The 16,820-nt window shown below is 43.3% G+C and overlaps 1 protein-coding gene across 1 annotated transcript in view; it reads right to left on the bottom strand.

Moving 5' to 3' along the window:
* Nucleotides 1-651: 651 nt before the first annotated feature.
* Nucleotides 652-16,820, bottom strand: part of ANK2 (ankyrin 2) — a gene marked incomplete at its 5' end in the record, with an annotated part of 222,690 nt that continues 206,521 nt past the window's right edge. The window contains 10 exons of the mRNA XM_084263021.1: nucleotides 652-2,971; nucleotides 4,604-4,695; nucleotides 5,769-5,951; nucleotides 7,423-7,587; nucleotides 9,168-9,251; nucleotides 9,700-9,792; nucleotides 11,445-11,730; nucleotides 13,486-13,768; nucleotides 15,085-15,231; nucleotides 15,742-15,873. Coding sequence (XP_084119147.1) covers nucleotides 2,788-2,971; nucleotides 4,604-4,695; nucleotides 5,769-5,951; nucleotides 7,423-7,587; nucleotides 9,168-9,251; nucleotides 9,700-9,792; nucleotides 11,445-11,730; nucleotides 13,486-13,768; nucleotides 15,085-15,231; nucleotides 15,742-15,873 — 1,649 coding nt within the window. The 3' untranslated portion in view covers nucleotides 652-2,787. The remainder of the gene's footprint in view (nucleotides 2,972-4,603; nucleotides 4,696-5,768; nucleotides 5,952-7,422; nucleotides 7,588-9,167; nucleotides 9,252-9,699; nucleotides 9,793-11,444; nucleotides 11,731-13,485; nucleotides 13,769-15,084; nucleotides 15,232-15,741; nucleotides 15,874-16,820) is intronic.

Below are 16,820 nucleotides of genomic sequence, written 5' to 3'. Positions count from 1 at the left end.
GTTCTGTGCTGAGAGGGGGGTCGGGCGCTGGCACAGGCTCCCCAGGGAAGGGGTCCCAGCCCCGAGCTGGGCTGAGGGCAAGAAGCGCCTGGACGATGCCCTCAGTGCCACCTCTGACTGGGCTGGGCTGTGTGGAGCCAGGAGTTGGGCTCCATGGGCCTGATGGGTCCCTGCCAGCTCAGGAGGTTCTGTGATTTTCAAGGTCTTTTCCAACCTTCATCATTCTCTGAATCACCCCACATTTTCCTTCCCCATCTTTCCTCTGGCTGAGACTCCCAGGAGCAGGCACTGAAAAAGCAATTGACTGGGATCAACAGCCTGGCCATTCCTGAAGGGGAACACCACCATGACTGCAGCAATTGGAAAACATGGCTAGACAGCCCCTGAGAAACTGCAACCAGGAATTTAAAGAAAATGCCGACTGTCACGACAGAATGACACGCACAGTCAGTGCCGAATAGCAGACCTGAAGATAAAAATAAATTATATCTTCGGGAGCTGGACACACAGGAATTGCGATTGCTCAGGAAGGTGCGGTTCCTTTTCATGCTGCACTGGCAGTAACAGAGAGCTTGCAAGCCACTATGTCTACATTTAACACTTGTACATTTTTATTTAGTTAAATCAGCAATTGTACACATTGCAGCTATGTATTGTTAAGTGTTGTGGTTTTTTTTTAATTTTTAACTAATACATGCCCTCATAGATATATTCAATTAGTGTTATCACCATGGGAACAAGATGCTGATTCGTCAACTTAAAATTCACTTCTTCTCACAGTATTCAAGTTCTTTGATAACACAGCAAAAAATCAAAATAAGAGGTGAATAACCATTATGTTGTTACACAGAACATCATCTGCACCGCAAATAACACAACAGAAATGCATTTCTTTAGAGCCCCATCCTTGAAGATCATCCTGTGCTGTCTTTGATGGTAAGAAAGCCACGATGAAATTTCTTTCATCATGGGTCTTGCTGGGTTTGGCTGCCAAAACACTTTTTTTTTTTTTTTTTTAAATTTGGTGCAGTTTGTTGGTTTTATTATTTTGGTTTTGTGTGGTTTTTTTTTTTTTTTACTTGCCTGCCAAAAAAAAAAGAAAGAAAAAAAAGTGTTAGCATGGCACCTCTGGCTGTTTGTCCTGCGGGAAACCAGAACTCCCAAAGTGTTTTTTACATGCTCTTGGCGTTGTTACCTTAATGAGGAAGTGTCCTTGTTCTGAGCACTGAGTGAGTCATTAAAAAAAAACCCCAACCCAAACAAGCCTACAATCACTGGATAAGCTTGGGAAAAAAATCTTACTCCTAGAGGAGAGGATTTGGTTTACTCTTGGGTTTGAGTGTACTATCAAAAAAATCGAACAGCTGTTTAAAAAACCTTTTAGTGTGTGCGTATTATGCATGCTAAACCACTCTAGAGCTCCCTCCATTGGTTATTAAGGTATAGAACACCCCAAAACGTCAGATTTCTCTTTCCCTTTAGTGAAAATCAAAGTGCAGACACACTATCATGGTTTTTCCAAGGGTTGGTTTAGAAATATATATATTTTATATAGATACAGATAACAAAAGAGGAAGATAAACTGGCTTTCAAGGTTTGTGAGCGCTTTCTCTGCTAAAAAACGCTTGGTTGGGAGATAGAAACTGCTCGCTCAGTGCTAAGAGGGCCAACAAGCTGACATGGTTACAGGAGGGTTTGGCTTTGACCTTCAAATGCCACATGCATGTATCGGATGAGAGGCAATCTTGATAAAACATGGTGAATTACTTATTCTCCTTGTACAGTGGGTAAGTCTTTCTCCCATAGTTATCTACAATGCAGTGGCCAGCAGGAAGTACCACCAAGACGACAGTGTGGTTTGCTAAGCAGTGATGAAAACAGGAAACTACTGTAGTTATAATTGTTTAATACACCCTGCCACATGTCCAGATCTAGAAGATTTTAATACCGTATGCAAATGTGCCATAGATATAGCTGCTAGCAAGTTGGTTACCTAATTGGGTATTTATTTATTATTAACTTTTTTTAATTTACTTTTTAAAATTTTTTTTCTGGAAATTTTTAAGTGGCTGCTGGAGGTCTCAGAAGCACTAGTGGCCACGGTCAGCTGTTACTTCTCAAGAACAGCTGCATTTCCAGGTTTCTAGCCTGACTCTTAGAGCCTTTAACTATAATAAACTGGAAGTCTTATGAATGCAGTAGATTCCGCAGTGCTTCCTCCTCAGTCTGCAGTGGATTATGTTAACATTACTTTGTTAATCGCTGTTCCGCAGTGTCAGTAGACCTTGCAATCCTTGATGCTAATTGTAGTCGTAGGCAGTGTGTTCTCTGCAGTCTCCTAAGTCCAAATACTCTTGCTATATACAGTTTGCACGTTAGCTCCCTTTCCCTCACGACGCGTGTACACAGTCACTCAAAGAGGTCCGCTGATGAAGCTGGCTTGACAAATGCGGTTCCATGAAGCTACTGCAGAAGCGAAGGAACAGCAAGAAGTGGCGATGCTGACAAGGTTCCCAGTACAGCACAAAGATGACGATTGGGTGGATAAATCATCCCGGATGAAGGATGCTATCTTTGGTCACAAATTAGCTTACAGGGTAACAAAAACCGTAACAGAAACCCAAAAGGAAATGTGGGGCAGGGAAAAAATGAATTCACCACATCTACACAAGTAGAAATGGCAGTGTCTTCCAGGGATTGTGTAGGTAATAATGTCTACGCCTAGATAAGATGAATGCTGCATACGGGATGGATGGTTACACGGTGGTGTTGAGGGGTGGCAGCTTCTCACTTCGCCTCCTCTTTCCAGTCCTCTCTGCAGAAGTGTCTAAGCAGCTGCTGGAGGTCATGTTGGAGGTCATCCTGCGGTAGTGCTTCTGGTGTGTCTTCCAGCTCTTCTATGTGAACGCGTTTCCCGTACCGATCCTTCATCACAGTCCTCTTCTCCGTGCTGGCTTTACTCAGTGTCGTCCTGAAACAAAGGAAATGAGAGAACTGTCTCAAAGAGCCCACAGCTCCTAAAGGTTTGGTGGTTTTTTTTTAAAAAAATGCTCCTTTTCAGCCATGACCTTAAGGCTTTTTTTCATCTAAAATAACATGAGGTCAGGTAGCCGTTACACATTCTGAATACAACACAGGCTCCCACAGTGTAAACCACCAGCAGCCCGTCTCTGTACGCATGCAGATCAAGCATACAGTTTCAGATGCTGGGCAAAAACCCATGCTGTATCACACCAGCATGCCATGTTATGTTGAAATTCACACAAGGCCTTCCTGTCTCCTGTACTGAACACATCCTTCTGAGCAAGTCTGACTTCCAACAGCCAGGAAACCCACCTTTGTGGTAACCCTCAACTATCCTATTAAAGCTTCCTCACCTCACTGCAACCATCTTGCTCTGCTAGTCAGAACCTCAAACCTCACCAAATCCCTTCCAGATCACAGAGTCACAGAGTCATAGGGGTCAGAAGGGACCTCCAGAGCCCATTGAGTCCAACTCCCTGCCCAAGCAGGGTCACTAGGACAGGCCACACAGGTCAGTGTCCAGACAGGGCTGGAATCTCTCCAGAGAAGGAGACTTCACACCCCCTGGGCAGCCTGTCCCAGGGCTCCCTCACCCTCACTGGGAAGAAGTTCTTCCCCAGATTGGTGGGGAACTCCCTGTGCTCCAACTTGAGCCCATCGTGCCTTGTCCTGTCTCCACAGACACTGAGCAGAGGCTGCCCATGTCCCCTGTGTCCCACCCTTCAGCTACTGATACCCATTGATCAGATCCCCTCTCAGGCTGCTTCTCTCCAGGCTGAACAGCCCCAGGTCACTCAGCCTTTCCTCGCAGGGGAGATGCTCCAGGCCCTTCATCCCCTCCGTACCCTCTGCTGGGCTCTGTCCAGGAGATCCCTGTCTGTTTTGTCCCAGGGAGCCCAGAACTGGACACAACACTCCAGGTGGGGCCTGACCAGGGCACGGTTATTCCCGTATCGCTGCCTGGGGAAAAAGCTCAGCAGCGATACCCCTTTGGTTGGGGGGCTGCAGTTAACTTCCTTCATCTGGGAGAGCTGGCCCGAACTGGCCCAAGGGATATTCCCTACGATACAGAACCACGCCCAGCAATGGAAGTGGGGGTAGAGGAAGAAGCTGAGGAGCGGGCCAGAGGTTATGTTGCCCAAGGTGGCGATTGCTGAGTGACTGGCTGGGTATCAGGGTGCTTGTGGGAGGCAGTGAGTGGGGCTGCCTTTGCATCGCTTCCTTGGTTGTTCTTCCCCTCTTTCCTTTGATTATTAAACTGTCTTCATTCAGGCTGTGAGTTTTCTTAGGAGACAACAGGAGGAGTCAGGAACAGGAAGGTTAGGGAGCAGCTGCGCAGTGCTTGGCTGCCGGCCTGGGTAAATCCACCACGACCCCACTGACCAAGTCTTTCCAAGTGAGTGTAGACCATCCCAGTGTGTAGATCCCCATCACAGTGTGTTAGTAGCAATCTTTAGTATCACTGCAGATAAAGCTTTAGATGTTGCCAGTGGTGTCACCTCACTCACTTAAATCCACTATTTTATTATGAGTTTGTTAATCCTTTTCTGTAGCAGTTCGCTGACATGCCAAGCCAAACCTTTTAATAATGGATCCATCCTTTTTCATTATTTCTTTCTCCACTAAAGCAGGGAGCTGGACTTTCATTTGGTTCCCTGTATAGCTCAAAGCCTTAAATTAAAACATAAACTTCAAATTAAAACAAAACACCAAACCCTACAACAGAAGGTAATCGCTCCTCATACATCAGTGCTTTATATTACTGAAGCTGCATGGTGAGAAAACGATGAATTAGTCAGATAAGAGAAGCACCTACCTGCCATCTGCATTCCTTCAAACATTCCTCAGATGTGCAGAGTAGTCACAGTTGCTTGTATAGGACATTTTAATTTTACTGAAACATGGGTTATTTAAAGGGACAATAAAATGGATTGAGTGAAGCACTCCCAGTTCCTTACAGAAAAAGCTCCATCAATTCAACATTGCTTTTCTATTACTGAAATGTCTGAACTGATCAGAACAAGCAAAAACCTCAGGAATGGTGCTAATTAGCTGGGTACCTATTTCTTCCTTTTAAGGATAAATGCATCAACTTACCCATAGAGTAGACTTAGAATCATAGGATCATAGAAGGGACCTTTAAAGAGCATCTAGTTCCACCCTGCAGTGAGCAGGGACATCTTCACTACAGCAGGTCGCTCAGAGCCCCAGCAAGCCTGACCTTGGATGTCTCCAGGGATGGGGCCTCCACCACCTCTCTGGGCACCCTGGGCCAGTGACCCACCACCCTCAGAGTGAAGAGCTTTTTCCTAACACCCAACCTGAATCTCCCCTTCTCCAGTTTAAAGCATCCCCCCTTGTGCTGTTGCTCCATGCCCTTGGGAGCAGTTCTTCCCCAGCTTCCCTATAGGCAATGTATCTGTATCAATTCCTAAAATTAGCTCCCTGTGTGGTCACACAGGAATGAACTTTAATAGTAACCACACCCAGGATTTCAATCAAATCTTCTTAAATCCTCCAAGGGTTTTTTTTAGAATCTTAAGTTTCCCACCTAAGTCTGTAATGTTGGCTTCCACACACACCATATATACTAAACCTTTTAGAACACATCTGGGTGTAACAACAGAGGTTGATACTCCTCAGTTGAGTCTGAAGCTCCACCAACAGAACTTTCAATAGGGTAGAATTTGTCCCCAGGTATGTTGTGACACATGGTTTAATATTTCATTTAAATGGTGATTTACCTCTTCAAAGTCCTCTTTGGCTGACGGGAGATCAGTGGCTAAGCTAGCATCCCCCAGGTGTTTCTCCGTTCTCTCTCCCTGCACCACAGTGGTCTTGATGACTTTGCTGACCTTCCGGCCTTCCACTGGTTCAGACTGGAATTTGGAGGCACTGGGCAAAACAGCAGGTTCAGACAGGGTCACCTGTAAGGTTAGAGAGCAGAAGTGTATCGGGTGTGAACTGCTTAATTGATGTTAACAAAGCTTTCAGTTCTCTGTCATTCTGAATCATCGCCATAGAGAACAGGAATTAAGTGTCTCACTATGTGTACGCCTCAAAACAGCAAGCGTACATTTTATTACCTGCTTTACAGCTCTAGAACAAGACCTTGTAGCCAGTCCAGACAGGAAGAACAGTCCTGGATAATTTATACTGCTAAGAAGCTTTATGCCAGCAGAATGAAAACTGCACCTGGAACCTGAGTGAGCCTGCGGGTAGCAGGGGCTTTGCACCACAGACGCCATCCTGGTGTACCCACCGAGTCAGGAGAGGGCCTCTGGCTCTGGACCACGCAGGTAGTGCCAACCAGGGGTAGCAGCCTGCATTTTAAAATCAAGATATCCTTCCCAGACACACGTCACCCTTGTAAAACCAAGGAACTCCTGAGGATTGACAGACCAGAAGATCAGAACACTGTGGGAAAGTGGTGACTCTGTACTTGGCAAAATAACAATGTAATGTCTATGGGTGCCACATGTAGGAGTAGTTCTCCTACAGTCAGCTAACTAAAACAAAAATTAAAAAAAAAAACCTTGTTTGTTTTCTTATTACCTCTTACTCCTGGAGAATTAATTCTCATGATTAATTCTGGCCAGTGAGAACAGCAATCATGTTCTTAGTCTCTCTAGTGACCGCTGGTTAAACACTGCTTTCAGCTGCCATATGATTCCCAGGTCCTGGCCCTCCGTCACAGCCTCAGGTTTTGCTGATACAGGGCTACATGATGAACTGAGGCAGGAAAAGGTCCACTGAAAAGCACTTACCTTTTCAGGCTGCTTTGTTAATCACCTGAGTCTACAAACGGTTTCCAGGAAAGTAATACCTATATTTTAGCCTCATCAAAGCAAAGTTAACCTGATATAACTGTGGTTTCAGAAGGGCTTAGCTGTAGAAACCTGAAGAGCATCAGATTATTTTGTTACAGCATTCATGCAATTTCTTACTAGAGAAGGAGGTGTAACAATAAGGACAGATTTACCATTTCTTTCTATCTATCTATCCGTCCGTCCATCCATCTATCTGTCTGTCTATCTATCCATCCATCTGCCCATCCATCTATCTGATTTCTATCCATCCATCTGCCCATCCATCTATCTGATTTATCATTTATCTACCATTTAACTTAGCACAAAGCTGCCTTCTCTATGAACTTGGTACTTTTCATGAAGCACAGGCTCTGTATCCTGAGTTATTTTAAGAGAACACTGCCCCCTGTCCCTGCCCACCTTCCCAGCCCTGCCTTTTCCCTGTGTTTATCCCGATGCCTTCCCAACCTGCAGGAAAACTTTTTCAAATTTTTAAGTCATTGCAAACTGAGTGTGGTTGTCGTGAGGACGATGCCACTGTTGGTGCACTGGTGCTCTGTACCATCACAAGGGAAGTAAAAGAGCTGACCTCGGACTGTTCGCTGTTGCTCTTCAGAACAACCCGCTTTACAACTTTGGAATAGCCATCTCCTTCTTCAACGGTGACAGGTTTTTGGGGTGTTCCTTGCATTAAGACTTCCTCTTTTTCTGTGCCATCTGGAGAAACGTATCGCCGGATGATCTTTCTAGTGACCTGAAGGGATGAAGTAGAGCTTTGTCCCGAAGGAATTAACACTAATGTGTTCCTCCTTTTTCTATATACAGTATTTTCTACTCAAAGGGAGGTTTTTTTGCTACACAAAAACACCTACATTGATGTTTTGGTCTTTATCATGTACTCACAGATACCTGTAGGAAAGCTGCGAGTTGATGCATTCGCCCCATTTAGGTTACCACACAGCAAAGCTTCCACAAAACACGTCCCAAATGGGCACAGTCTAGATACTGGAATGACTCTCTGAAGCAGCAGTTACTATTAGGAAAAGGTGCCTGGTATTTGAGAGAGAAAACATACTTTACAAGCACACAACTCCTAGGGAAGATTTTTGGACCAGCGCTTTCCAAACAGCTTCTGGAAGCATGAGGTTGGCAGTTTGGCTGTCAAATGCTTAGAAGGAGATTCCAGAGGGAATCTCATGCTGGTGCTAATGGCTGGTACTAATCCTGCTGCTGAACTAGAGAGGTACAGTTAACCCATGTAAGAGATTAATCTGGTGCTTAAGCTTTCCAGGCACTGGGAAGCCGAACAAAAAAGGAGCAGAAAGAGAATGACAGGATTCAAGATGAGATAAATTTCTCAGGAGGATGGGTATGCATCCCGCTATGGATGACCTGCAGCTCTACATTTTCATGTCCCCTTTGGACAAGGTAACATTAAGCTTTGTTTGCTTAATTGCTGTGACACTTTCAGACTGTGTGACGTGTATTTAAGAGTCACAGAGGTGGGGGTACCACAGACCTACCCAGAAGAATACAGTCACGCTCACACTCCTGTACAATGTGCCCAAGAGTGTTTGGATGGGGTTAAGACAGATTGAAATAGCTTCCAGAGGCACGCTATCCTGCTGATGTCTTCTTGGGACACAGGCAGGAGATGGAGTTTGCCAGGAGCAGTACCAACATTGTCAGATAAAGCAAGGAGTACAGAAGTTCCTCTTCCACATCCGTGCTGTGCAGAATTCAGTTCTTTAAGCAGGGTCTGAAAACGCTGGGTTTATGAGGTCATCACACAAACAGGCACCTTCTCTACTCTCTATGCCATGACAACAGACCCCTGCGTTCAGATACAGAAATGGAGGAACCTGTTCAGGCATGGCTGAGTGGAGACTGTGAAGACCTAAAGCCTGGCTTTACATGCCTCCATTAATCCTCCATTAAATTTAATTAATATGAACAAATGTGATCTTAGATAAAACTGTGGTGGTATGCTTGGGTTTTCTTTTTGTGGTTTGGTAGTTTGGGTAGTTTGGTTTTTTTAAATCCCAACTCTTTCTCAGAAGTGTGGGTCTGTGCTGAATTTTCATCTGCTTTAAGTGTGAAAATCAACAAAATATGTCAATATTGAGTTATAAAGTATAAACCAGGATGATGTTGCAAACCAAAATAGATCTTCAAACTTTGGACTGTGTCATGAGCAGAAATCCTGCTTCCTTCCACGCTCTACTCTTAAAAATCACACCCCTTCCCTAAAGAAAATTTGGCATGCACGTGGACGTATTTATCCTTCCTTTTATAGAACAGTAAGAAGGTAGCAAGGGCCATAACTGACAATACCTTCTTTACCACTGTGTGGCCATGTTCATCTGTGTACTGCTCTTCTGTGACAGTTTCTGGTGGCATTTCAGGCATACTATCAGCCTGTATGACAAAGAACAAAGTTTTGTGAAGCAAGGCCTCCATGCAGGTTGCTTTAAATCAGCAGTTTTAAAATGGGTTAATTGCTTAGAGAATTAAAAGCAAATTGAGAAATGTTAGGAAAAAAAGCAACACTCAGGCATGCAAAGAAAAGTTGCACCACACTGGAGGAGTGAATATTTGTTAGCTGACTGCATTGTCTGTGGGGTTTAGAAGTCTTTGTCCTCCTTGTACTGAGGCATCAATGAGATTTAGAGCTGGGTTAGCAGTGTTACTGTAATTCTTCCTTCAAGGAAAAGTATTGGAACAGCTTCTCCAATGCCTGTGCATTTTTCAGGAGCGTTCCACCCTCAGCTGCGATACCATCCAAGTGGCTGTCTCAGCAGCATGCCTGAAAGTGTTACCAGGACCCAGCCACCACAGGCTCACACCATCCTTCAACACTCAGTACCTGAATAATCACCCGGCGGCGAACGATCCTGGTAGTGACCATCTCGTCCTCATCCGAGCTGGTCTGCAGCCCACCCAACTCCTCTGCTAACTCCTAGTGGAAGCATGGAAGCAGTGCTCTGTTGTAGGTATTACTTACAGGCTGTCTTGTTTTTATCTAAAACCCTCTTCATGTCTGAACATTTTTGCTTATAGGAGTTTGGTGTCTTTCCTGACTTTCATCTGTGAAACACTGATGTGGGGTGGGAAACTTTGGCCACCTGACTGTACACAAATCGCTCATGAGCGTATTGAAAAACAAAGGATGGATCTGTATGATGCCAATTCTACAGGATGCTTTTAGTGGTCTTAGTGCCCTGAAGTCTGAAATTTGTGGCACAATGTTGTTGCAAGTGAACTAGAAGGTATTTCTAACAACAGCTCTGCCATTCATACATATTGAATATGGTTTCTGTGTTAATTACACAGAAAATTATATGAAAGCCTTTTAATCTTCCCTATCAGGAAGTACATAGTGAAGCATATAGACAGTAGGGCTAAACAGTTTTAACTACAGGATGATAGCCTCAGCACTGGAAAGATCAAGAACAATTAGTAACAAGTGTTGAAGTTTTTCTCTTTCCTGCATAGAGAAGAATTAAAAATTTAAATAAAGAGGGCAGAAGGCAAAGGGACACTGAAATGAATCGATATTTTCCACTTGGGAAATATGAACAGTATATTGATACAAAAGAAAGGGCAGCCTTCCCTACAGCAGCCTTTGTGTTTGTGTTGCGTCCTGCTGCAACTAATCTTTCAACATTCACGTTATCCTACATGTGCTATATCCAACCTTTCCCAGAGATCCCAGAGGCAGAGCCCTGAAACTCTTTGTTCTAGAGGTGGTATATCTGGCAACATCAACAGCAAAGAAAAAAGAGCCTGTTTCCAGGTGAATGTCAAAACAGGAAACCATTTCTGCTCGAGTAGAACTGTCTTTCCTCTGCTCTAACTTCACTGAGAAAACTGATTTCCTGCCCAATTATGCCTTCTCTTCTTCTACTTGGAACAGACAAAGCAAGCTGTTTATTCATAAACCTGTATCTGCTAAGCAATTTCCATTTCCCACTAAAATCCATATAGTTGCTTTCTTTCACTGCCTCTCAAGGTCTTTCCCTCTCCAAACACTGCAGTAAGGTTCATTTGTCTTACACAACCAGTGGCCGACCTCACCCAGTTTTTGTTCTTCTCTTCCACCTCCTGTCTCCATTTCTCTTTACTGCCTGCATGCTACATAAACACCATTCTCAGATTCTTCCAGTACATACTTAGTGTTCTGCAATGTACATCCTGCAGCCTCTTTTAACTTCACAGTATTTTTCGTGTCATTCTTCGCGCTGCTCTGGACTAGCCTTGCCTTTCTTCATGAGCTTTTACTTTTGTCCTTCATTACACCTCTTTTTCAGCTTTCACTATTACACAGTTTGTTTCTGCACCTGTTACTTATGCTAATTGTCTCTCACATGCATGGTCACAATGACCACAGACCAAAGGACAAATAAGGGTAGCAGAACCACAATTACGGCCTAGACTTTACAATCTGGGTTTTGCCTCAGCTTTGAAAGCATCTAAAGGAATGACTACAGTTTGTCCTTGTAACCACACAGGAAAGGAGAAAAGACTCAGTTGTAGATGGTGATTAATTAAAAATATTCTCATTTCAAGGAATAAGTGGGATATAAAACTTGTTCTTTTGTGTCAATTTACCTTTTCTAACGATTCCTCTTCATAGCCTCTTCCCAACTTTTCGGCCTGCTCATCAGTTGACTCCACTATCACCAGACTGGTTCTCCTTGGAGAAAGGTCATCCTGGTGGAGTTGGGGGTCCTCGGGCTCTTGGACGATGGGAGAGTCACCTCTCTGAGCAGATGATGGGGTCTGTGGGGGTGGCTGTTCTCTCTCTTCCTCCGCTGCACCGAAGGGCGCAGATTTTTTGCTCGTTGCTTTTCCGGTGCCTGCTGCTGTAGACTGCTCTGTTCCCAGAGTCGTGACACTGTGAATTACAGGTTCAAGGGAAGCTTAGTACCATGCAGTACTTTACAGTTCCCATGTATGCTGATTCGGTATTTGCCATCTAGCAAATAACTGACACTCCTGGGCAATCAATCTGGCCAGGAATCCTCATCTTCCTGACCCACAAAAATCTCTAAATGAATGTCCAAACGTTGCACCCAATTCTGCAAAACATGGTCTCTGGAAAGGATTTTTGTTAGCTTTGCTGTCACTTGTGCTCTCACAAAACTATACATTACCTATTATTTAGGCAGGGGGAAAGAAACTGCTGGATCACTACAGACGGATGTGAAGCACCTACGACAGGAATTAACAAGTTATACTGCTGCAGGCAAAGAGAGACCAACTGTTAGGTAGAATTCTGGAGCCTTACCAAACTGAAATTTAGTGGAGAATCTTATTTTGTTTGTAATGTTACTTTCACTGTTAAACACTGCTATGATCTCATTGCTGTCATGAGTCCTTTAACTATACAACTACACACGTTACCAGGTAACTGATGTATTAAAGCATATGCACAGGCAGTATTTTTCTGTTGCATATGGGTTAATAATAGTGACTGCAACAAACTCTCATCTAACTGATCAAGTAACCTTATAGCTCTGATGCTATCCTGAAAAGGTCACTTCTGCTTTGCATTAATTATGAAGGCGTTAGTTGCTTCACCACCTAGAATCTTTTTTTGAGGCTAGCTTTTTTCTTCTCAGGTATAATGGTTAAAAGAAAAAAAAGTCACAACTATATCCATGCTGTATGGATACAGGCATTGGTCTCAAATGTATTCTCTACTCACCAAAATGTTCATTTCCCCATGCGAATCATTAGGAAGTCCTGGTATTTTTGCCTACAAGGGCAACAGAAGTTCTCTACCTTAAATGCTGTTTTCTGTCTCCCAGACTCTCGAGTGTAAAGTGTGTCATGAGCAAAAGAATCCCCAAAAGACCATTTTCTGGACTCTGCTGCACTTTGGAGCTGCATCTCCACGTCAGAGCTAATCCCTCCCAGGAAAATCAGTGCTTTGGAAGGGAAACCTTGGTATTTTGCTAGTCTGTGGACACCTGAACTCTGCGTGGGCATGTGATTTGGGATGGTGAAAAGAAAGAAACTCAAACTTTGGAAGTTCAAGTCCTTTTCCAAATGAAACCAATCCCAGTAACAGTCCCAAATCAGAATTCAAGGCTTTGCTATGCGGGTCTTCTAAATCTATCCTCTGCTGTGTGTTGCTCCCTTAGGTCTTTTTGTCTTGTCTGTGTAAAGCCCCGTGTCTTTTCCTCGGGCCATCTCAACTTTGACTTTTAAAAATCGAGCTGTTAACAAGTGGTTATGAGTTTTGTAAGTAATGATTAAGTTGGAAAATTTTTGCTTCAGTTGAAAAAGCCATCTGAAGTTGAAGAAAGGCCCCTCCACTAATTCTGTTAAGCTTAACATTATTTGCCATCTCACATCCAAAAAATATATGCAGTCTGCAAAAAAACCCCACCTCTACATGATCTCTCTTTTCTTGTGTATATACTAGACTAGATTATCGCTTTATGTCCACCGTGACAAGCTGACTCTCTCTCCCAATCCTTATGGCTTCCTCCACACAGATTAATGAGTCAGACTTGCAATAGGAACTAAAGAACTGGTGTGCAAAATCGGAGTAAAAGTCTAACGAGCTCACATGTTCCAAAGAAAACAGTAGAATCTTATTATCCATTCCACATCGGTTTCACTCTGGTCTACTGACACTTACAAATATTCGTTTTGTGAAGCAGATGTTCTTTCTGGCATTTCTTGGGGTTTCCCTGAGAATTCAGCTTCTACTTGTTCCTTATGTGCTTGTCTCAGGAGCTCAGCCATCGATACTTCTGCCTCGCTCCTGGGAGTACTGTCCTGAAAAGGAGAATAACTGACAGACACATCTTCCTCAGAGACAAGAGGAGGGTGTTCAGCTTGGTCACCGTCTTTAGAAATTCTGTGGGGTTGTTCTTGCTTGTGTCTTGAACTGTACACTTCCTCCTGCAGTGCAGAAAAGCCTTTAAAAACAGAGAGATGAGAAATGTCATTACAAGTCTCACCGGAATGCAAGAAGTCCTTTTCATTCCCCACATGCATTTAAAATCCCCAGTGGAACACGCTATCTGGAATTTGTACCCATCTTGAGTACGAGAGGACATAACCTCTCTAAGCAGCAGAAGGAACATCGGGTTACTGCTAGTATAGTCAAATAATTAATCTTGAGAGTAACAGGCAAAATAAAGTTTACCCAGAAATTTATCTAGAGTAATTAATCCTGAAACTCTCAAAGTATGAAAAAAGATTCCACAACAGATTTTTTCCAGCAGGCTAGGATAGGTTTTAGTGACCTTCCCCTCCAATTCATTATTTATTTCCATATGGAAAAAAACAGCTGAAGTATGGACAAAGAAATTAATACAGGAGTAGGTGCTAGAATCAGCTTATTTATGTGCTCCAAAGAATATAAACACAGCCACCCACCACCAACCTCTAATCTCAAAGCAAGGGCTCTCATTCAAAAAAAACCAACATAAAATAACAAATGCTTTCCTGTTCATAAGCTTGAGTTTTCTTTTTCCTTACTAGCCACATCCACTGGGACTCCATCAAACACCAACAACAGCTTGGGGGGAAAAAAACGTAGCTGCTTATACTGATCTGGAGCAGGACATGGAGGTTAACGCTCTTAAACTAATCAGCTGTGATATAAGAAGGCTAATTATAGCAAACAACCTTCTGTTGCCACACCCTCTGGTAAATGGGGCGTTTGCAGTCATCTAGTACTTTACAGAGATACTAGCTTGATAAAAGGACATAAAAGTATCACTTCCAGAAGAGAGCGTTTTCTTTCACGTAATTTGGAGGTGTTTCGTTAGTTTGCAACTGATGATCTAATTTACTGACCCTTTAAACTTGAGAAACCCAACAGCATCATAGCAGAGTTACAATGGCCTGGATACTTGGCTCCAAAGATTTTTCCAAAGTGAGGAGACGTTTTCCTTCCTTTTAGAAATCTTGGTCAAATTCTGATAGGACCTTCTTAACTTTTATAAGACAAAACCACCCCATAAAATGGTCATAAGTATTTGCAGTAGGTTCTGACAACACTCCTCTATATGCTTTGTAAGAATCACCTAATGCAGAGATCTTATACCTGTTGCAGTAGTGACCTGCATGCTATCATGCCTGCATTCACCCCTATCATCTCTGCTTTCAAAATGAGATTCTAGTGCTCAGTCGTAAGCATTGACAGACTGTTCCAGCCAAACCTTTCAGGACAGAAGCAAGGGCTTAGCTGAGATGACCTGGGCAGTCTGGATCAGGAGCTGTTTACCTTCGCTGTGGTCCAGTCCTATTGTCTGCTCGATTTCCACGTACGTTCGAGTGCCGTGGCCCTGCATGGGGTCTATGCCGCTGGTCTCCATCAGGTGAACGATATCCATTCGGTTGATTTTTGTGAGACACTGGGTGAGATTTGTATCTGTGACATTAGAACGACACCATATAGCTGAGTTAAGAACTTCACGTGCTCTCCCTTTTGTTTCCCATGCAAAGGGCATGCACAGGATACTGAGCAATACAACAGCATGCACAAAATACAGGTGCATTCAGAAGCATCACTATGTAAAATTTAAAAATAACTGAAGGGCTGCCTATAAAAATTACCACTCATTTTGGTTGTTTTTCCTTTAAGAAATTTGTTTTGCTTCCCCAAACATTTTTCAGTTTGTGGGAAGGGTCCTCAGTGCTCTTCCACCCTTCCTTTACTGCAGGATGTCTGCCTTGCCCTCAAAGGAACAAGATCCAATTATTTTCTCTGAGAATGCCATGCTATACAGATCAGCTTAAAAAAAAAAAAGAAAGTACAATGTATGGTCATTCTTTTTACAGCCTGAATTTTACCCAAATTTTCTTTTTGTGTTTATAACACACACCTGTCACCTCACCTAGCTAGCTGGCGACAGTTGCAGTACTATAACTGGAAACGAACCTGTTGCATGTTTCCCATCCCTTTCAAGCCAGTATTTGAGGAGTGCATGGCTCTGGTCTTGAAGTGAATTAGGATTTTCAATTCGGATCTGGTGAATTTGCTCTTCTGTGAAATCAAGTTCTCTTGCTAGCTCTGAAAAAGAAATCCAGCTCTGTAAAGGCTTTTTTGGGGGGGAGTGGGTTCTTTCCCACCACCACCACATACCTATTTTTCAGCCATCAGCACCTAAGTGGATTACAGCCTTCTCTGAAACCAAATTACCTTTCCTGCTTTATACCTCGTGCTATATAGACAGACATGGTTAAACAGTAAGTTCATGGCAAAGCCAGACCTATGTTGTGCCCAGAAGTGATGGGTCTGTGTGAGCTTTCATCTTCCATGCCTACCATTCCCTGCCCTCAGAGGCACAAAGGTACTGACAAAACTTAGCAGTGACAATCTATCAAATAGAGTGCAGCTGCAGAAATGGCACACAAGCAGATAAACACATTTCTAGCCCCAGAGCATTTATGCTCACCAGATTCTATCCCCTGAAATGTTGGCTATTTCAGAAACTTTTATCAAAATCTAGTAAAAAAAAATAACTTTAAGCAATGGCATTTGGAAGGGCTGGATTACAGGATAAAGCTATTACTTCAACAGACGTTTTATTTAAAGAAATGTCTACAAATTACAGCTGAAAGCACAAGCAATAAAACGTGAAGCTAAGAATACTGATGCCTTTTCTAATGTGTCCAGAAATGATAAATGGTTTAATAGTCTGTGGCAACATCTTTATTGTATCCAGAACCAAGAGCAGTTTTCTGTCATCACCAGGCTACAATGCAGCCATTGAGACAGGTCGTCAAATGAGTTAAAGCCAGGGAGAATTTGTGAGGTTTTTCACTGTTACTCCTGGTGCCCAGATTTCTGCTTCTTTCACAAAGAAGGATTCATGTTCTGTTGCATTGCCATTATCACTCTAGTGGCACAGACTTGATTTTGGAGGGTGTTGTGTTTTAATGGGTCAGAGTGAACCCAAAACCCAGATTAATCTTATTTCCAGTCCAGTTTGTTAACTGGTGCAACTGTACACTTCA

The sequence above is a fragment of the Gallinula chloropus genome (assembly GCF_964237585.1).
Source record: "Gallinula chloropus genome assembly, chromosome: 4".
Taxonomy (NCBI): Eukaryota; Metazoa; Chordata; class Aves; order Gruiformes; family Rallidae; genus Gallinula; species Gallinula chloropus.
This window is presented reverse-complemented; position numbering and strand designations above follow the sequence as displayed.